This window comes from Cryptomeria japonica, chromosome 1, assembly GCF_030272615.1.
Source record: "Cryptomeria japonica chromosome 1, Sugi_1.0, whole genome shotgun sequence".
In the NCBI taxonomy this organism is placed as follows: Eukaryota; Viridiplantae; Streptophyta; class Pinopsida; order Cupressales; family Cupressaceae; genus Cryptomeria; species Cryptomeria japonica.
In genome coordinates this window covers 688,208,051-688,230,961 of record NC_081405.1, presented here as the reverse complement: position 1 = coordinate 688,230,961, position 22,911 = coordinate 688,208,051, and the positions used below count along the sequence as shown (strand labels likewise).

At 32.8% G+C, this 22,911-nt stretch overlaps 2 protein-coding genes across 2 annotated transcripts; one reads left to right on the top strand and one right to left on the bottom strand.

The window, feature by feature from the left end:
* Nucleotides 1–8,573: 8,573 nt before the first annotated feature.
* On the bottom strand, nucleotides 8,574–10,094 carry LOC131072476 (mitogen-activated protein kinase kinase kinase 20). The gene has a single exon (XM_058008639.2). It carries the CDS (start codon nucleotides 10,092–10,094, stop codon nucleotides 8,574–8,576), a length of 1,521 nt encoding a protein of 506 aa, XP_057864622.2.
* An 11,341-nt stretch (nucleotides 10,095–21,435) lies between these two features.
* Nucleotides 21,436–21,831, top strand: LOC131858584 (ethylene-responsive transcription factor ERF088-like). The gene has a single exon (XM_059211874.1). The coding sequence runs from the start codon at nucleotides 21,436–21,438 to the stop codon at nucleotides 21,829–21,831; it is 396 nt and encodes a 131-aa protein (XP_059067857.1).
* Nucleotides 21,832–22,911: the final 1,080 nt, after the last annotated feature.

The window sequence follows — 22,911 nt, the reverse complement described above, 5'->3', positions numbered from 1 at the left end:
AGGGAAAGGATAATTTAAATAAATAAATGTATTTATTTAAATGAGAAATAAGGCTAGAAGAGGATAAATGAATTAATTAAATAAATAAAGATTTATTTAATTAATAGAAGAATTAAGCTTAGATAATTAAATAAATAAAATATTTATTTAATTAGACATGACAATTTTGGGTGTCTACAGTGTGCATGGTAATCCATAAATTGTGCCAAGCTAGTGCACTTGAATAATCGTTGCATGCGTGGAATAATGGGAATATAGCGAAGAACCTTGCGAGGAACCCTTTTTGTTATTTGATCTGTTCAATATCTACTGATATGACATTCAGGGCATTCAGTTTGAAATTCATGTTGTTTGTGATATATAATATGATCATTGGGACAAGCATCTATTACTTGATACTCCATTCCAATATCTTTCATAACGACAAATAATTCTCGGTATGAGCGAGGTAGAATATTTGATGGTGGTAACAAAAACTCACCTATCAATCCATAGCAACAAAATATAATTTGTTATAATAAAGAATATTAATGGTACAACATGATTCACAGTTTATTATGACATATATGACATGTCTTAACATACGTGACATTGGTATGTTGGATAAACCATTCATAACCTTCAAGTTCACCAACAACAATACAGTGGAGAGAAGAGTTGCCTGCGAGCCTTCATAAAGGGCCTCAGATGCCTTCTCAAGTAGAGGGACATCATGAACAACATCAAGGTCATCTTCATCATCATGATCAGCTGCGCGAGTACTAAATGAGTCATGGATCAATGTATTTGTGCCATCATCTTCAATTGTGTTTTCTGGCTCATGATCGTCATCTTCCATGGGATCATTATCTTCAGCTTCGATATTCACACCTCCATGTTCGTCCACTTCGAAAACCATATTCTCAGGGTTGTGTTGATCCATACCATGTGCTCCGGGGTGCTCGACCTATATAAAATTGATATACATAAATAAACCGTGATCATGATCTCATCATCACGTGATTTATTATGTATATAAATTGTCAAAATGATATAATGAAAAACTTACCAATGGATGATAATCATGTCCACCTTCAATGTGACCATGTAGCCTACAATGTTTCTTCATTGTTTTGATTAGAAGTCTTCTAGTCTTTAACCCCTTACAAATTTTGCACGAACAATAACATTTTCCATCACCTTTTCTTTTCAAGTTAGACCACAATCTGGCAATTGTCTCCTTATTTTGTTGTTCGTTGATATTGTCTAACATGGTCTTTCTTCACAGGCAAGAAAATAGAAATTATTGTCTGACATGGTCTTTCCCTCGGGAGCTGGCAAATCCTGCTTCCATACTTTAATTCTATTTTCTCAAAGGACAATCCTAAAAATCCATGCATTGCAAACAACTTTTTACACCTTTGTTGGTTGTGGTGGCGTCACAAAGAGTTTACATCAATAGATGAAGAACATGCCAATGCTTTTAATGCAGCGGTAGAAGTCTATCTCTTATTCAATATCTCTAGTGAAACCCCCATGATCTTTTGTTGGAGTAGAATTTGTTATATTCTAGAAAGGGTCTTGTCCTTTGTTGATGGGATATTCATCTACCTCAAGAAATAATTGTTCTTATCTCCAACAAGAAGTGGAACTAAATGAAGATCTAGCACCATGAAATTAATCCTTAAAAGGATTACTATAGTTAGTTTTGGTAGATAATGATCTGGGTAAAATACTAATGTGGCTTTACGAAACATTATGTACTAGCTTAGCATACTCTAACAACTTTGGTGCAACATGCTACATCCAATTAAGTCTCCATCAGTATCTCTATTGTGTTTATGGATTGGGATTCAATGTACTCTTTTTATACACAGATTTTACTTTCAACTGAGGAGATTTGTATGTACTTACTTGTCTTTCGATTGTATCCCTATTTCAAGAATTTCTTCTATCAACAAATCATTTGTTGTAAGTTGTACAAGTGGAAGCTTGAACATGCCTTCCATGCTAGCCTTGTTGATACGTTCAACACCATCTTGTGCAACAAATCTTTAGAACTCCATTTTTCCGAATTGAAGAGTGAGTAGTAGGGACAATCTAGGACAGTTACAAAGGTTTTGCAAGAGAGATGAATAGACCTAAATATTATGGCTTCATAATGATCAATAGGTAAATAGATAAGAAACTCTCAATATCAAAATGACTTTCTCAATTGTCTTTATTAGAAATGGATAGATCTGCTAATAATGGCTTTATGACTGTATGTCAACTTTAGACTCAATCCAAGAAGAGCTATAACTAATATGTGATATCTAGATTTATGATCTCTATAATATAACAATCCCATAATTATGTTTCCACGCATCTATACCACAACACAAACATCATGCTAGTGTTCAGCCATAGCAATTGATATCCTAATTATAGAATGTGAAATATGCACATAACTATGAATAAAGATTAAGAAAAACAAAAAAAGATGCTTATTGCAAACATAAATGACTAATGGACAAGAATTGAATTCATTGTAGATAGTTTTGAATATCAAATTCACTTATTTGTGTGCATTTAGTAACTCATGTACTTGTGGCCAACCATTTATCTCTTTCATAAATTAAACACTTATTAATAACATTAAATGGCTAAGTAATTATGTTTTAGTTGAAATTGAAAATAAAATATTTTATTTCAGGACAACTCACACTATTCCCTATCATATTTTTGACTCTCAGTTTTGTTAGTAGTGGTTTGATGTCTTTGGAGCTGATCATTGCATTTCTTTAGTTACATTTGCCAGCCTACTCCCAGCCTATGCCAAAATGGGAGCTTTGGAACAGGGTATGGACATCCATCAAAGCATAAAAGATAGAGGAATTTTGTCAGATGTAGTTGCAACTGCACAAAATGGATTTGTTGAGAAGGCTTTAGAAACTTTCAAGCAAATGCAATCAGCAGGTGTAAAGCCAAATTCCACGACCATTGCTACTATCCTCCTTGCCTATGCCAAAATGGGAGATTTGGAACAGGGTATGGACATTCATCGAAGCATAAAGGATAGAGAAATTTTGTCAGATGTTGTAGTCGTAACTACCTTGGTAGACATGTATGCAAAATGTGGAAGCATAGACAAGGCATGTGAACTATTTGATAGAATGCCTGAAAGAAATGTTGTCTCGTGGACTGCAACGATTGCTGGATATGCACAAAATGGATTTGTCGAAAAGGCTTTAGACACTTTCAAGAAAATGAAATTGGAAGGCATAAAGCCAAATTCCACAACCTTTGCCAGCATCCTCCCTGCCTGTGCAAAAATGGGAGCTTTGGAACAGGGTATGGACATCCATCAAAGCATAATGAATAGAGGAATTTTGTTAGGTTTTGTACTTGCAAATGCCCTACTTGACATGAATGCAAAATGTTGAAACATGGACAAGGCTCGTGAATTATTTGATATGATGCCGCAAAGAGATGTGATCTCATGTGAACAATCAACACTCACGTATACGGGAGGAAGGGATTGCTGATACAAAATTGAATGCTCACTCCTCAATCACAGTTTTATGGTTTTACGAGATTAAACTAGGACAATTAACCACCACATGTATATTTTTTGCAACATGAAATTAAAAACTAGGGCAATTTGAATCTATCTCCTGCGTGGGATTGCCTTCGACGTGGGTTTGATGTTCTTGGGGGTTGAAGTCGCCACGGACGCCTACGCGGGATCACAATTCACAAATGAATTCCCCGCCTCTTTTTTTATTTTGTAATGGTCGTTGTCATAGGAATTACGACGAACTCGAGCACTTTTTTGATAAAAAGAAAATTCTCATTGCTAATGCCTTCTTCGTCGAAACCAAATGGGTAATTTTCGTCGGAATTACGACAAATGCGGGCATTTTTTCAAAAAAAATCAAATTTGGCCACAATATACCTTCTCCGTCGGAAACCTCAATCGAAAATCTAGTTCAAATGTATTAGTGTCGAAGGTCGCATGTTCTCATTTCTAATGAAAAATGAGCATTGTTCCTGCAGTATGATATATATTGAGCGATTATTTTGACTAGTAACAATCTATAGTTGGGATTAAAAATGAAGTAGCTATGGCACCGATGTTGGTTTATGGAATCTTTGAAGAGTTTTATTATTTCATGTTGCTTGCGCATGTGATGGCTGTGTACTAGTTTGCATACATCTGGACTTGGAATTTCCATTGATCAATTGAATGCTAGAAATAAGAGCACTATGGTTACTTGGGGAAATTATCGTTAGGAGTGATCATTTGGCTTTGAATTGAGAGATTGCCACTCTTAGATGAGGCTATTAATTACTACAAAACTGTTGAAAATGTTTGTCAAGGCCTATGTCCTATTTAAGAGACAAAATATTTCTAATTTTGAAGCTTGGAGAACTTGTATTTCTTATTCTTTCATTTCCATATTTTTTTAAGTAACAACAAAACCTTGTGGCCCCAAAATCTTTGTAATCAATCAAGGGTGAATTCTTTACTCTATAGGAGCAAGGTGAATTACTTAAATAATAACTTATAAGCTAATACCTTAATCACTTATGAAACACATATCATGAGCTAGGTTGTTCACATATATCTCTTTGAACAATGGCTTAGTATTGTCACTAAACATTTACCAGATCTACCATGCACCTTCTATTTTGATTGTGGCATATATCTTGAATGACATTTGTTTTTATACACTATCCTATGCATTGCTTTCTCTTGTTTTTTTTGGATTGCATTATGACTTGCCTGGTATTTGACAATCTCTATCTATTTGACAAACATATTCATCATGTATGAAGGGTTTTGTGAGTGTCTATCCCTTTGTGATGCTCTTCACTATCTAGGATGCTATCAAGAAGTGTTTGAGTGGTGTCCTTCGATTTGTTTTGACTTCTCAAGAAGGGTTCAAGAACTCTGACCTTTTCTTGTTGAAGCTCTATATGTTGTTCTTAAGAATCCTATTATAACTGTAGACGTATAAATATGACCACCTTCTTAATTTATGCAAGTTGCATCTATTTTAGTTGGAATAAAATATTTTATTTTAATTAAAATTTTATTTCTCCCACTTTCCCTTTCCTACATTTCCCATTTGCCTCCTAATCATTCTTCTATAACCCGTCTAATCCTAATCAATTAGCCTTAATTCATCCAATCATGTCATTTCCCTAAGTTTGAGGAGGTCACTTCTCAAGTTTGGAAGAAAGTCTTCTAAATGCAATAAAGACTTTATTTATTCAACAAGTTAACTTGTTGAGTTCCCCAAATTTGGAAGGACTCTTACAAATTTATCCCCCAAAGTTCTATTAACCATTAATGGTTAATCCAACCCTCCCTCATGGTTAGAAACTTTCCCTCTAACTTAACCCTCATCTAACTCAAGGGTCTCATCAAGCACTCATGGCCTTGACCCTAGTTGTCCTATTTAACCCTTGCACAAGAGTTTACCCCTTGGGTAAAAGCTTTATCCAATGGATGACCCTAGCCTAACCTTCACCCAGCCTCCTAAGGTGACCTTCATGTCTTCTCAAGCAGTTAATGCCTCTTGCATGTCCTCTCAAGCCACCTCTTGTTGACAATTGTCACCATTTCATTGGTGAAAATTGTAAACATGGATTGAGTAACTTTCAATCCTAGCCATTGTTAAGATTATTGAATCTTAACCATTCATTGCCCTATTTTCTCTATAAATAGAGTTCACATTCTTCATTCTTGATAGATATCCAAGTTTCATGCATCTACATTATAGTCTAATTGTATCAAGCATATTAGCCTATCTTTGTTAGAATAGCATTTAAGCATTTCATATCATAACTTATATCCATGCTAGTATATCATGTTAGGATAGTTTTTCAATATCTTTGTCATGTTATTATCTTCATTTTAGCTTAATATCATGAATTTGAACATATCATATAGATCTTAGAATGCATTCATGCATATAGATCACAATATAACTCGTTCTTGGAGTTGTCATTCCTAAGTCATTTGCTCAATGATCTGAGAGAAAAACATTGGCTTTAGAGATCCTATGAGATAGAGAACAATGAGACACACCTTGGGAAGTTGAACTAGTTTAAATTAGTTCATACTTGCACTCAAAAGTCTTGTTGGTATGTTGGCCATTTTTTATCTCAATCTTGATATTTTGATCACCACAAATCCTGCATACAATAACCTTGGAGGGAAAAGGCTATAACAGCCAACATGGCCTTTCTTCCAATACAGATTAAACTTTGTCAACATTTTGCAAAAGAACACACCTACATATATCATGCTTTGTTACTCTTTACATACAAACCTTTAACCTTTTCTTCTAAAGACTCCACTTCTTGATGTTCCCCTCTTTCTCTTAGATTGGATTTTATTCATCTACCTCTTTCACCAAAAAAAAAAACATTTTGCACTAATACTAATATTATAATGTATATAAAGAAAAAGAAAATAACATTAAAGTACATATATAAAACTATGTTACTCTCCTCAGCCCCCTAGAAAAACCTTGGCTATCGGCTTTTCGTTGCACATTATTAGTTCCTGCCCATGGCAAGTATACTTATGCATCCGCCATGTTCTTAAATGGTTATTAGTTATTGTCCTTGACAACCAATGAGTGTTTCAAAATTTTCAAACTAAATTTTTTTTTTTTTTTTCAAAAGTTGGCATGCACAATTTTTAACAAGATTTATTTAAAAACATAATTTATTTCTCATCTCATTGGTCTACATTAATTTTAGTAAGCATAAAATTTAATTTTTATCAACAAAATATAAGAATTTTCCTATCAAATATCAAATCACATTAAATATATAAATATAATTTATTCTCATGTATTCTATCTGTATTTCTAGATGCTCTTCCCAAGCAAGGCTTGAAATGACAGTCGAGAATACAATACAATATATACAGTGTGTATATGCCTTTTTAAAAACAAAATCAAGAGCCTTCCATTCGCTCCAAAGAACGGCTTAGATTGATGTCAAATCATATATTTAATTACTATGACATTATAGCGACATCATATTAAATGTCCATCATTTCACTATTTTAAACTACAGATTTTTCCCACTGTTTTTCTACTGCGTTTTACTTTTACCAAAAATTTTAGAAAAATAATATTAAATCGCTTTGCATCATTTAAAGCTATTAATAAAGGGTTTTAAAAAATATTCCTTAAACCATGTACTGGGAGTCTTTTTTATTAATTTAATTTTTCTTTTTATTTACTATTCAATACTTGCTGAAGAAAACTTAGGAACTAGAATCATATTATAATTAAGGTTTAATTTTTACATTTTTATTTTATATTTTATATAATTAGAATTAATTAATTAATTATTATTAAAAAATAAAATGAAATAAATTAGAATTACATTTTTTATTGTAATTATTTTTAATTGAAATAATAAATTAAATCATAAGTTTAACATCATATTCCCCTCTTTATTGTGGCAAGTGGGTTATGTCATTGAGTTTGTACGCTCATACATTTAATATTTTTTAAAAATTTAAAATGATTTTAGTTTATTTTAAAAATTTAAGTCTTTTTTTTATTGATGAAATTATAATTTATAATTTGTAATTTTAACTATTATATTGAAAGATACAAATAAAATCAAATTAAAAAAAAAATGAAAAAATAAAATCTATTGAAAAGTAAAAAGTCAATTTGTAATTCACTGACTTATTTGATTTCACCCCCTCTCTCTATAAATTAATAATAATTAGATTTATAAAAAATATTATTATTTATAATTCAAATAATTTTTTTAGTATTTATTGTAATGGTGATAATTTTGTTTGTAAAGTGTCTGGTTCATTTAAAACACATCAGCCTTAAGAAAAATGTTAATAGAAAAATCTCATGGTTTTAGGTTTTGCACCTTCTAACTTTTTTATCCATTAAGGAATAATCTAATATATATAGTGACATCATGACTCAATCCACGTAATATATATATTTTGTAATAATTTTTCAGTTTTCATTGAATTGTGTATTATTATATAAATTTTGTAATAAATTTTAAAATTTCATTGAATGTAATAAATTTTTTATTTTCATTGAATTGTGTATTATATAAATTTTGTAATGAATTTTTAATTTTAGTTGAAATATGGATAAAAATTTAAGACATTCAAAATTATTTGTAATTGCTAATCTTAAACTAATATTCATTAACAACAATATTTATATAATCTAGTAACACTCATTTTAAACAATTAAAATTAAATCTTTTCAACTACAAGAGTATTTTAATTAAAATTTTCTAATATTCATTTTCAAATATTAAAATTCCACTTCTCTCCTCTCCCTTCTTCTCCCTCTTTACCTATCTCTCTTTAGCTCTCCCTCTCTCTCCCTCTCCTTCTATCCCTTTCTCTCTATCCTTTTATCATATTTCCACATATACCTCTATTTCCCCCTCTCCCTCTCCCTCTCCCTTGTACCTATCTATCTCTTCCTCTCTCTCTCCTTATCTATCTCTCTCTTTTTATTTTTATCTTTAAAAAACTTTAACATTGTTTTGATTTTAACTTTTTCCAAACAATCTTAAAAAATGAAACACAAACATTAATTGGACGACCAAAAAAATGCACACGCGCGTAGCCAAATTATATGAATTGATATTAATAGTGGAATAAAATCACTAAGGGTTTCAATGGTAAAACTGATGCACAATTGCCCACTCACAGACTTTTGGGGGCAATGTTTTTTAACGAACAGAAAACAACAGGGATCCCAATGATTGGTACCAGAAACGCACAGATTTTCTCTTCCTATTGCTCTGTCATGAAATTTGGTATTATTTCTATAAAATTCAGGAACCTGATCAACAATCAAAACCTCTGTTATTGCTTTTGAAGGCTGCTCACATTTACAATGAAACCCCCCTGCTTCTGAGTCCTCTACGGCTGACGTTACACAATTCTCCATTCCTGGATTCCTGCTTTCTAACCTGTAATTACATTCCATCTCTGCGGAGCTATCTCTTGGTTTTGACAAGGGATTGGATCTCACCACAATCCAGTGGTCACTTGAGGGGCTTGCACACCAATCAGGCCTCTTACTGCCAGCGGCCAATGTCGCCAATCTGCCCTTGGCTGAAAATGAAGGTCTCTGGACAGATTCCTTTTCCTCCTCTGCTTCAGCTTTCGCACAAGTCATTGCAATGGGCCGAGACAAAATTGGTACACTAGAAGAAGAGGCAGAAGAATCCCAATCAGGGCTCCCAAAATTCAGAGTGCTGGTAGGAGACAGAGGAGCCCCTTTGACCTCTGTCTCAGAACAGCAGTCGATCTGAGAGAGAAAAGGATGTTCCAACAGCTGTGCAGCGCTCCACCTCTGCTTGGGATCTCTACGGAAGCACTTTTCTAGAAAATCCCGACCTTGATGCGAAAGACAGGCGGGCAACTCGGGTAATTCGTCTGAGCAACCGATGAGATAGAGGGCTGCAAGGGGATTCGAAGCGTTGGTCCAAGGGGGTCTCCCAGTGGCCATTTCCACAACAGTGCAGCCGAGGGACCAAATATCTGAAGGCGGCCCCTGCTCTAACTGATTCACCACTTCTGGAGCCATCCACAAGGGGGTGCCCCTTAAAACAGTTATTTGCCCCTTTTCCTCTGTCCTCCTGGCAGATCCAAAGTCACCAAGCTTGACAACGCCACCGCTTCCCACAAGCACATTCTTTCCCTTGATATCACAGTGCACAATCCCCTGCCTGTGGAGGTAATCTAATCCACGGAGGATGCGACGACTGTAGTTCCTGATCACTGATTCGTCCAACTGTCCGCCAAACTTACTCAGCAGATCTCCCAAGCTGCCGCCTGGCATATACTCCATCATCAAATTACACATCTCTACACCATTTTCATTGCTATACTCCATCCCCAGGCAGCGCACGATGTATGGAGAATCCAAAGACTTGAGAATGTTGTATTCACTTTCTAAACAAGAAATGGAATCCGCTGCCATGGATTTTACTGCGAAGAGCTCGCCATTAGAGTTGTTGATGGCGAGGCTAACTGTGCCAAACGCTCCAGCTCCAATAGTGCTGCCCCTTAACCATCTGCATGTGTTGCTTTTGGTTCCCATTGTCGATCTCTTTTGAATTCTGTTATAGAAGAAGAAGACAGTTAGGAGTTGCTTATAAAGGCTTGTTGAATGAATGGGACATAAGGAAGCACGAAACGTACGCCATCTAATTTGCATCGAAATGTCATGAGCAAACGGATGAGATTCACAACGTGCGACTTTGGTAAGATTCATGAACGACTGCGTTATATTAGTCGAAAGAGATGACGTCGGCGGAGATACAGTGAACTGAACGTGCCTTGTTGCTGTACTATCTTTTAATCGTTTCTTTTCGTTCCATTCGCATGAGAAAAGTTGTGCTTCGCCATTGGTCTTTTTGTTTGACACATGGTCGGTAACGGTGAGCAAAAATCAAGAAGAGAGATTGTTGGGGCTGCCCAATTTCTTGACCATTCAATGTATGGTCATATGCTGCTTCTTCTTTTTGGGGCTGCCCAATTTCTTGACCATTCAATGTATTTTGTGACGGATTTGTTTTTGAAGTCTTATTCTAGATGACTACGACTTTTCTTTTGTTAAAAATTTGGCACGAGTCAACTTCCCCCTTTAGAACTTGATGCTTGGCCGTCAAAATTAACAATTATATTATCACAAAATACATGTGGCAACAGCAGACCAACCCAGGCCAGCACTAAATGTAGGCAACGAACGAATTTGGTGTGCATTACAGTCGTCATGTGTTACTCTTCCATGAAAAGTCGATCTTCCACACTTGTCCACAAAATGAGGATTCGAGAGATTTAGCTTCAAGAAGATATTTTTTATTGGAAGACCTAACGAAAAAGATAAAGTCCACGTTACATCAAGGTCGATAACACTATGGATTACCACATTATTAATCAATATATATGTTCCATGCACCCCTTTTAGTCTGCTCTTCTTTTTATACATTTCCCAAACATGTCAAACAAGTTGTGCTCTCTTGTATTTTTACAAAAGTATTTTTTAATGGTGTTCAATTTTATATATGTTTCAATTAAAAATTATTGCATAATCTATAAGAGAGGCAAAATCAAAATGTAATGTCTGTTGTATTTATTATGTAATGCGAAAACACTCACTATTAATAGACAACAATAATAATATGAGATGCAAAGCGTCAAGTTCCTATCAACAAGTGTAAAGAGCATAAGATATTTAAATTTAGTTCATCAATAGAACAATTTTACTTTTTATGTTGAACACAAGAAAATAATGCACAGGTGAATATCAATGTAAATAAAAAACACATAATGGAACTATAAGTAGGTATAGATAATATAGTAGATTATAGTATTGTAAGTTCATTATAAGTTTGCTTCAAAATTGTCATTGTTCAAAATATAATCGTCTAAGTGCTTTTATCATTGTCAATTGTAAATATAAAATAGGTAAACGCCAAACAAATAGGAAATGAGTATCACACTACTCATGGCCAATATTTTAAAATGGGAAGTCTTTTTCACAAGGATGAGTAGTGCAATAAGTATAATCATTTGAAGTATGACTATCGACAATCCCATTTGGATCATTTGCTCATACTCATTGGACATGTCAACACTTTTTTTGCAACGTAATTTGGTCATCTTGATGTATTGATTTGCTCCAAAACGTATACTACAAAATGTCATCAATTTAAGCATGCAATTGTAAATACTTAACTTAACAGGAACTTAGTAATTGTCACACATTGTATTTGTTGTTGGTGTAATTAGAATATAATTACACTTAACATGAACATAGAGGTAGCAAACTTTTAGTAACAATCTTATCGCATGTTATATGGAAGTCAATAAAGAGAAGTCGATTTGGCATGAAGATAATGCCACTATGAATTGGAAACTACTAGCCAAGGAAACGGTATTGTGACTCATAGAAAGTTATGAGTTAACAAGGATTTGATAATAATATCTACAATGCAACAAACAAACTTCAGTGTTTGAAATAATCACAGACTCTCCAAGGAATAAAGCACAACGTGGAGTTTAGTTTAACTTAAACACTCTGCATGTAATACACCGCTATGTGTGAGGAGGTACGTGGAAATTTTGGTTGAAATAATCCCCTCGTGGCTAAGTTGACTGTTAGAGATGTTGCGAGGTGGCGTAAGAAACCTTAACAAAGTAGCTTGTCAGCCAAAAAGATAAGAGACAAAATAGCTCGAGTTTAGCATAAATAAGAGTGTGAATTTTGTAAAACACACACAGCGACAAACTTGGAAACAGAGAAAGAAGAATATTGGGAAATTTAGGAAGAAGGCAAAGGAAAGTAAGACAGTCAAAAGATAGAGAAAGGAGAATTAGCATCGATCATCACAGATTGGGCTTCGAAATTCACAGGTAGGCACTTATTCGAGAAAGCTTTTATGGTATTAATCTGAAAGAATAAAGTTTGAATTGCTTTAAGAATAGTTTGATTTAGAATGATAAGGTAGAAAAGAATTAAAGTTATAGGTTAGATTTCTGCATATAAAAATCATGAATCAGAATGCAATTTTGGGAAATCATATAAACGTAGATGCATTACGAAGATATTTCTATTGTGCAACTCATTGTGGAAAACATAGAAACTAGATAATCAAAAAACGTAAACCATAGAAAATGAAGTGTTAGTTATTGAATAATTATACTATTTAAATTTTATTAGAAATAAATAGAAGAATATGTACTCATATTCTATTCATTTATATGTAAAAATACATACATGTGTTACACCTTCTTATTTTAATACTTGTCTTTGATTTACTTTTCAAAATAGAAGTGAAAGATTGTCTCTTTTCAGATATATATTTGTTTATCCATGAAAGATTGCTTTCATGTTAGATATAATTGGTTGTAACGAAAGATTGATTTCTTCTATTTCTATTCAACGAAAGATTGTCTTCTATATATATATATATATATATATATATATATATATTCTAGATTCATATGAACAAAGATAGATAGGCTTGTGTTTGTGGAAAGTTACCTTCCGAGATGGGTGCCGAATGTGGGTTATAGAGAGAGAGTTTGCTTTTTTTTCCAAACTATATTTTATTGCTATGCATGACATTATACTCAGTCAAGTAACCAATTGACCATTGAAATAGATGGATTTATTTATTTATCCACTCTACTATATCCTTGATTGATCTTGCTTGTTTCTTTATTGAATTAGAAAATTGAAAATGCATGTATCATTCTAAGCATGCACCAAATTCCATCTTGTCTATCGAATTCTTTTTGCTAAGCAATTCGTGCAGGGTCGGGTATTCTTGATTGACCAAGAATTCTGGGGAAGTGTAAACTTCAAGGTTGGGTGGAAAAAGCACCTGAATCTTGTTCTTATCTTCATTATAAAGATTATATTGAAGATAGCTTGGATTGCAGATCCAAGGACGCATCTCATCCTTTTCTTTATGTTGTGTTATTTAAACTTAAGGCATTAGAAAAGCCTAAGGATTGTATGAAGATAGGATTAAGATACTTCTACAATTTTCCTATTGTATGAAAAATCTTTATCTATTTATATAAATCCCGTGTTTATTATGATATCATTGGAATCATCAATTAGAGCTTATGATGGAAAAGTGTAAGATATAGACTTATTAGAGGAATTATAAGTTTATTTAAGAATAAAGAGTACTTTGTTACATAATTGAATTATAATAAACTATGTCTTTATATTTTGGTATCGGAGCTTTAGGTTGTATAATACTAGGGCCTATGAGCCACTTCGCAAATTAAACCTTGAGGGTACCAACCTTTTTGTTGAACCTTACAAAAATGGTGCGGACAAAGCAAACAACTCGTAAATCCGTAGCAGGATATGCACAATATCTGAGAGTAAAAAAGGGTCCCATATCTTTTTCTAAACCTGATAATGGTAACCACTTGAGAGGAGGAGGATGGTTAACTAAAGAAGAAATTTTCCCTTCTATTGAGAAACAAGTTCATGACCTTCCTGATGAAGGGAAAAAGGAATCAACTCTTGAACAAAAGGGGAAATAAATACCTAATCATGTTGAGCTAGGAAAAGGAATTTTACCTACTGAATCTCTTGGAAATAAGACTAGTATGCCTATCCCTATCAAGGAGATGAAAGAAAACAAAGAACGTCAGTTTGAGTATCTTCCTATTGAGTCGATTGTAATTAGTTCTGATGAGTCAGAAGGATATACCCCACTTAGTTTTGATGATTCAAAAGGATATACACCCTTGACTCCATGTGTAGAGTGATCTAGGTATGTAATGTCACTTATTACAATCAATAAATAAAGTTGTTATTTTATAATCAGTTTGGTTGTCATAATAAGTGGAGTTTAGCACTTTTAAGTATGTTTCTTATGATGAATAATTGTAGTTTAGACCTTAGTTTATATAACAATGATAGTTATCATAAGAACCTAGACACAATGGATGTTTGATTTATTTAACTATGTCCTTTACTAGTATTATAATGTCTTGTTCCTTGTGATAAATATAGATATTATTCTATTATACTCTATGACCGTAGTTTATAAGGTAGATTTTATAGGAAATTTTGTTTGGTTAGAGACTATGGATATTGTAGCCCTTGTCGACATATTTCGTTAAAGAAACATTCCTTGGTGCAGGAAACCCTCTCTCTCTCTCTCTCTCTCTCTCTCTCTCTCTCTCTCTCTCTCTCTCTCTCTCTCTCTCTCTCTCTCTCTCTCTCTCTCTCTCTCTCTCTCTCTCTCTCTCTCTCTACACCGACTTTCCTCCCTCTCTCTCTTTCTCACTCTCTCCCTCTCTTCACCTCTCTCTGTTGTCTCTTACTCTCTTTCCATCCCTTCCTCCCTCTCACTCTGTCTTTCTCTCTTTTCCCTCCCCTCTCTCTCTCTCTCTCTCAAATCCTCCCTTCTTCCCTCTCTCAGGTATCTCTCCCTCTCTTTCCCCCTAGGGGTTTGCCTCTCTTTTCCCCCCTCTCAGATATCTCTCCCTTTCTCAAGTATCTCTCTCCCCCACTCTTTCACTCCCTCCCTCTCTCTCTCTCTCTCTCTCTCTCTCTCTCTCTCTCTCTCTCTCTCTCTCTCTCTCTCTCTCTCTCTCTCTCTCTCTCTCTCTCTCTTCACATGCTTCCCCTTAATTGTCTCTCTCCCTCTCTTTGCATACTTTCATTTAACTCTCTTTGGACCTCTCTCTCTTTCCCACCTCCCTCACCTACTCTCTCTCTTTAGTTTATCCCTATTTCCCTCCTCCATATCTCTCTATCTCTCTTCCCTGTACCTCTCTCTCCCTCTCTACCTCTCTCCTTCCCTCAGGTCTCTCTCTCTCTCTCTCTCTCTCTCTCTCTCTCTCTCTCTCTCTCTCTCTCTCTACCCACCTCTCAGGTCTCTCTATATCTCCCGCTCTCCCTCTCTCTCCAATTATTTCTCTCTCAGGTCACTCTCTTACATTCCACTCTTTATCTTCACATTCTTCCCCTTAACTCTATATCTCTCTCTCTTCACATAATTCCATTTAACTCTTTTTGGACCCCTCTCTTTTCCTCCCCCATATCTCTCTCCCTCTCTAAGGTATCTCTCTCTTTCCCCCTAGGTCTCCCATATCTCTTTTCCTCCCCCATATCTCTTTTCCTCCCTCATATCTCTCTTTTCCTCCCCCATATCTCTCTCCCTCTCTAAGGTATCTCCAATCTCTATGTCTCCCATTCTTTCTCTCCATACCTTTGCCCCTCTCTCTCTTAGGTATATCTCTCTTTCCCCCTAGGTGTATACCTCTCTTTTCCTCCCTCTCTCAGGTATCTCTCCCTCTCTCTTGTGTGTCTCTCTCCCCCCTCTCTCATGTCTCTCTCTCTCTCATGTCTCTCCCTCCCTCTCCTCCTCCCTTTCTATTTCTCTCTCAATTATCTCTTTCTTTCCATTTAACTCTCTTTCCCTATCTCCCTCTCGCTCCCTTTCTCTTTCTCTCTCAAGTCTCTCTCAAGTCAAATCTGTGATCTGCATCCAGAGCATTTTTTGGATATGACTCAAATATAATTTTTTGTTGTTTCTAGAGATGTATCCTCAAATTAAAATTTGTCAAAGATTTTTTGAAATGGTAATACATTTTATGTCAAAATAAATCATATCCGCACAATTTCTTTTTGTAGAGTACATATTGAATTTTCTAATCGTTATATGTTTATTGACATATATGTGTAGATTTGCATACTAACAATATTTTGCAGAAATGTAGCATAAAGGCTCCACCTGGATCTTCAAGGGGTTTCATATCTAGACCATTTTATGTGAAAGAGTTGATGCTCAACAATTTTACAATAAAGTATGCTTAGATGGCACATATGTTCATTGTGGTGGCTTGCAAAATTTTCCAATATGTGAATATATGGAGAGTACACATGTTAAATTAGGAATGAACTAGTGGAATTTGGCAAATATAAGTTATGTTAGGGAATCCTTAAAGAAGAGATGATTAGATTTGTTTAGGGTTTATTTCTATCTTTCTATCATTATTACATTAAAAGTTATGTATTATTAACACGACAAATTTTGTGTCTTTAAAGGTTGGTGTTTATAAGCATGTTTTATTTCTAAAAAATGATATAAATAAATATTATTAATTTAATTAGATGAAGAAAATTACAAGTATAGTTCAAACAAGGAACACATATGCATATATTAGATAAAGACCACAAAATAGTATTGATGGTAAGAAAAGATACTACACATCAAGCAAAAACTAGAAAGAGAATATAACATATAAAGAAATTATAATGATCAAAACAATGACTAGAGAGTAGATACATCATATAAAATTAACTAATAAAGAACAAAAATAATCTAGTCACAAACTAGTTACAAAGGAGAATGAAATTCAAAATGAATATTGGAGGAACAACTAAGTATTATTTATATGAGTAGGAATGATACTAGTAGGCCACTCACTAGTATTGAAATTTTCAACCTTAGGAGATTATCCAACACCTTGAATTTGGCATTATACACATCTCTTTTAGCAAGGCTACAACCAACAACACTAGAATAACTAAGAAAATATAGAAGTCTCACATCAATAGAGTTGTCCTTGATTGAAGAAATAGGTAGATACTTAATATAGATCGATAGTAGAAATGGTCCACCCCTCACAATCATAAAGCATATCTAGGTTACACTATCCCCAATGAAAGCTAAGAGGAGCTAGTATGACAAGATATTTTGTCTTGTATTATATAGGAAGCATAAAACATATGATAATGGCTATAAGAATTTGAGCATTGGTACCCCTCATAAAAAATCCTACAATTGGTAAAATTATCTTGAATGATATAGTTAAAATGTATTAAAGACATAAAAGAGCCAAATTTATCTATAAAAAACTCACAAGGGATTGTGAAAATTTCTCTTTTAGAGTTGTACAAGTTAGTTATGAGTGGTATTAATTAGTTCGACATTAACTCTCAACTTGTTTGAAGTGTAGAGGAGATGTTAGACATGTGAAGAGTAAAATTAGAGCATGTCATCTTGATTTAGGGTAGAAAGCATTGGAGAAAAGTGACAAGCAGTGAAAGTTCCACAAAAGATTGAAAATTGCATGCTTGTACATGTGGGTGATAATATTGTCAAAGGTGGAGTCCATCCTAGGAGACAAGATTATTGTGTCCAAATGTGAGAGAAAATAGTACAATAAGGGAAAAGAAGAGGGAGAGCTAGAGATTTCTAGCACACAAGTAATATCAAAAGGCATGTTTAATAGATTCTAGTTTACTACATAATGGACATGCTGGAGAGGGGTGAAAGAAAGAGATGTGAGAACCAATAAGAAGTTTAACACATGTGAAGGAATTTCCAAGCTATTAACCATTAATTTCTAGATTTGGTGGTAATTATTATTGTATGTAAACTAGCTATACTTGTATATCTAGAGTGAATTGAGGTGAGAAAAAACGGTGATAGAAAGGATAATATAAATATATATCCTTTTAACTAAAAATAATTGTATATTATGAGTGCAGTACCATCTACAATATTTGCAAAATTTGATGTGTGGCTATGTATAGATAATAAGTTATAAAGCTTAGGATGAATAAGTTGCTAGATATCAAGAATCATATATTTGTGACATGAAGGCAAATTATACTAATTTTTAAGATGTTGCTAAGGTTTCTATTTAAAGTTGGTAGGATCCCAAATATTCTTGAAGTTTTGAATTCCCTTTTTATAAATGTGCTTATGATCTTGAGCTACTGGATGAGATCTAGAGTTTTACCATATAATTGGAATGATGTATTCTAAGTCAACTAAGAGATGAAGCAAAACTATATGATAAATAAGAGATTGATCATACCAAATAAATGTTTTAGAAGTAATTTTCTAGGCCTTCCAAGTGGAGTTAAAGGGAGTATAGATATGAGTTTGAAAGAAGGGAGCAATATGAAGTTTATCCTTACCAATTAACTAAAGTTGAAGGGTATCATATTGGAGCAAAAAGGAGGTGGTGCATTTTACTAGAGTAGAAAGGAGGTGACATCATAAAAGATGTTTCTAAGGTGACTCTCCCTTAAGATATGTAACTAACCATTCGGTAATGAGGCAAATAACTTGAATGAATATATCAATAATTCCCAAACCATATTTATCCTTTTGGTGGATATAATGAGGCCAAGATCTAGAAGGAAGATATTTTCTTTTGCCCTACTTGGCTCATATAAGGTTCCTAATCAATCAAGGGCTAATTGATTATAATAAATTTTAATAGGAAGCCAACATGATCACATATTTAAGCATGACTAACAAGAAGAGTTCTATTGTCTACTTCAAAGTATCAAGTCATAGAAAGAAATTGATCACATTCTAACTATCAATACATCAATTACATTGTCTACTAGAAATTGATGTAGATGAATTACATCATAACACAAATGATCACATTCTAACTATGAATAATTCATTGTCCTTCAATATATGTTGAAAAAAGAATGCCCAATTGTATCAAAAACCTTTCTCTTACATTTAAGCCATAAGGATTATATGGTCGTCCAAATTCTATTCAAAAAAGGCATTACTCAATTCCAGTCAAGACTATTACATCAAAATTTAAATATTCAACCAGAATCTTTCCTTGCAATCACTATCCAGATGTTTGTAATTTTAAAAACAAAACTAATTAAAAAGATATTTTTACTTTATAAGAATATTACTATTAGTTTTTATTAAAACACCATGCATGATATTAAAGCACATATAATCTTTAGCCTATTAATATCGAAAGCTTCTCCATAGGCTACTTTAAGTTCTTAATAATAATATTACTTCTTTGTTCTTAATAATTATATTACATCTATGTGAAGTTTATAATAGTTTACTAAAAACCCTTTTTTTAAGTCTCTTCTCTTTTTAAATTTACTTTTCTTTCTAATAAATCAAACTAATTAATAATTTGTTTTTATATGAATATTTTCTTACAAGTCTATATATATATATTAAAATTTATAATATTTAATTCAAAATTAAAATATATGAATCTAATCAAAATTTAAATATTTAATATAAATATATAATGTATGTATATAGATTTTTTTTACATTATTATTATTTTTTTAATAAAAATAATTAAATTCCTTCCCTGTCTTCTTCTCATGACATTTTTAATAATAAAAACTACTTTTAAGACAGTAATAAATATTTACCTCTTTGTGCACACCCTTTCCTCTCAAAGATTTATTGTCATCCACATTCTCATTGTCTTTTTTTGTATCCATATTTTCCTACAAATCCATCAAATAAACATTAATATATGTTCATATGAAATTACATAGAGGTCATTTTTAAATTACAAACTAATAGGTTTAAACTTTAAACTAAATTGTATAAAGTCAAACTTAAAAAATTGAAAAAAAGCTTTAAAGGTTTGATTTTGCATTGTATATGGCTAATATCATCCCCTAAAATTATTAAAGCCTCTAATTATTATTTTACCCATTCATATTTGTGCCACTCAAATTGTGTCAATAGTTTGCTATCTTAGTTCCAGAGGTAATTAAATGGTTTGGTGTTCATGATCAAATATAAATAATGTTTAAATGTCCATTATACATATCAACCTAGTTTTTACTATGCACCTTTATTGAGTTCACATTTTCCTAAAATCTTTTGATTTCTTTTTAAATATAAAAATAAATGGTTTTGGTAGATTTTTTTTTTAAATCTATTTTTAAAATAAAAGATAAATTAAATATTAAAATTATTAAAATGTTCTGATTCAATTTTCAAACTTTGTAAACAATTAATGTTTTTTAAAAAGTATATAATTATTTTTCTATTATTCAATATTTTGAATTTCATTAATTAATTATATATGCATGTTTCTTTCTCTTGTAAGAGAAGTTTATCAATATTATGAGTTAGAACCTTGTTCAATTACTTAAGCAATATTAGCTCTTCTGAATTGATTTTTTAATGAAATTATACTTATCTATTTATTTATTCTCAATCTAATATTTCATTAAATTTACTTATATGCATATTATTTATGTAAGATAAAATTTCCTAATAAACTTAAATTATTCAAATATATATTTATATAAATAGGCTTGTTACATGCAATCTTTAAATATTCTACCCTAGAAATTGCAAGTTTTGTTCTTTGTTTCTTATATCTTGTAACATAAGTTAAGCGGTGTTAGTCAATTACAACAATGTCCAATATGACAAACAATTGTGTTTCTTGAAAAAAAAAATATTTTTAAATATTTATTTTATTTATATATTTAGTTTATACACTTCCTTTTGTTTACAGCTAAAAATTTCATATTTTGAAAACTAAGGAAAGAAATATTTGTAGAAACAGAAAAAAGAAAAAGACATGATAATTATAAACATATATTGAACAGAGGAAATGTAGTGTAAAATGAACTTAGCATTGTAGAGATAATGTAGTTCCATAGACATATAAATATAATTATTCACATTACCAAAAGATCTTCACACATTGTGAGTGCAGTTTACAAAATGCTTGATGTTTAAATTTTGTACAAGATAATTTCTTTGTTACATGAGTACAAATAAGTGGCTTTGTGCATACATATGATTGTTTAACATGTTATTTAATGGTATACATGTCTAAAATACTCAACTTGCATTGATTTTACTCAAACAGGTGTTGTGAGTTGACTTGTATCTGACAACAACTACACTAAGCCGTATAATTCAAGTATGTAGCATATTTAATTTTTGGGCACTCATTTTCCTAGACATGGTTAATATTAACTTTTTGAAATACATAACACTAGAATACATTTTTTTTAGCTACATTTCAGAATGTACACGATAAAATCAAATTCTAGCTACACTTGTATTTCAAAAGTTAACTTAGCATACAAACTAAAATTGTACTTAAACTAGGGAATCCAAAAGAAAATGGATAGATTGCTAGTGCAGTTAGGTTCTCAAGAGTTTGGAGAAGAAAAACAACAAACTCAGCTTCCAAAATTGAAATTGAATAAATTTAACTATCGCAGAAAGAAAAATAGATACATGGGTGTTAGGAAACGTCCATGGGATCGATATGCTGCAGAAATTAGAGACCCTAAATCTAAGAGACGCCGATGGCTTGACACATTTGATACAGCTAAAGAAGCAACTAATTCTTATGACATAACAACTACATCAATGAAATCGAGTTCCAAACTAGACAAATTGTTGACTCAAGCTACAAACATAATGCAAGATCCATTCTCTAATTATGACAGGACAAATTCAGGAGATGTATTAGAGGACAGTGACCATGTGGACAAAGGTACGGGCACATATTAACAGGGAGTTATTTTCAAGGCAACAAGCAAAAGCAAAAACAAAAGTGGATATCAAAGCACAAGTACCTATCAGAAACAATATTTAGAAAATTCAAATATGGAGAGTAATTTAACATCTTCATCTGCTTCCAAGTATCTTTATTCTCAAGACTCTTATCAGAATACTAGTTTGAACAATTCCATTTCAAGTTGTCATCCCTCATCTAATATTAATCGTTCTAGTTTTTCTATGTCCACCAAAGTTGATGACATTATTCAATATATGGATCCTTCAAAAAGAACTTTGCCTAATCACAATGTGAGTGATTGGATTGCTCAATTGTTAGATGATCCTTCTTGCATGGTGTCAACTTCTATTTCTGATCTAGTTGCATCGGAGGCATTTATACCCAAGGTGAAAAAAGGTTTTACAGAGGATACTTATCCAGGTACAGGTTTATTGTATTAAATTGTCCAAGAATACTTCCCACTTTCAGATTTTAGTTATCCTAATGAAGAAAGTAAAAAGAACAATGCAACTCATATTAGCTCTCAGTGCATGTTGAATGCATTTACTTCATCGCATGATGCTAATATTAGTGCATCTAAACTTCCAAGTGCAGTTATAGAAAAGTTGGCAGATATACAATCTAATTTCCTTTCAATGAACAAAATCACTAGTACAAACTTTAAAATTATCTCATGTTTGCATATCTTATCTATACCAAGTAACTATAATAAGACTACAAATCAATAGCTTCTGTCATGGAAAATTTAGATTTCATTGGCTTTGTTAGAAAAATGATCAATCCACTAATAAGTTTCTTTGGTAATGTATTGTAGCCAATGGAAAACCTATTGACATGTCTGTTCACCATCCTCTTCTGTGCTCTAAAGATAACATGTTCAACACAGTGGATTTTGATTCAAAGATGAAGCACATGTCTTACAGTGCCCATGTGGACACTAAAGATTCCACTAAAAGTGCCTCTACTGTCTCTAATTTTTTCACTGGGAAAGCAGCTAGTGGGTCTATCATAGAATAACCACATTGTCAAATTTGTTCACATATTGTAGCTGAGGTGCAAAAATTAAAGGCTGG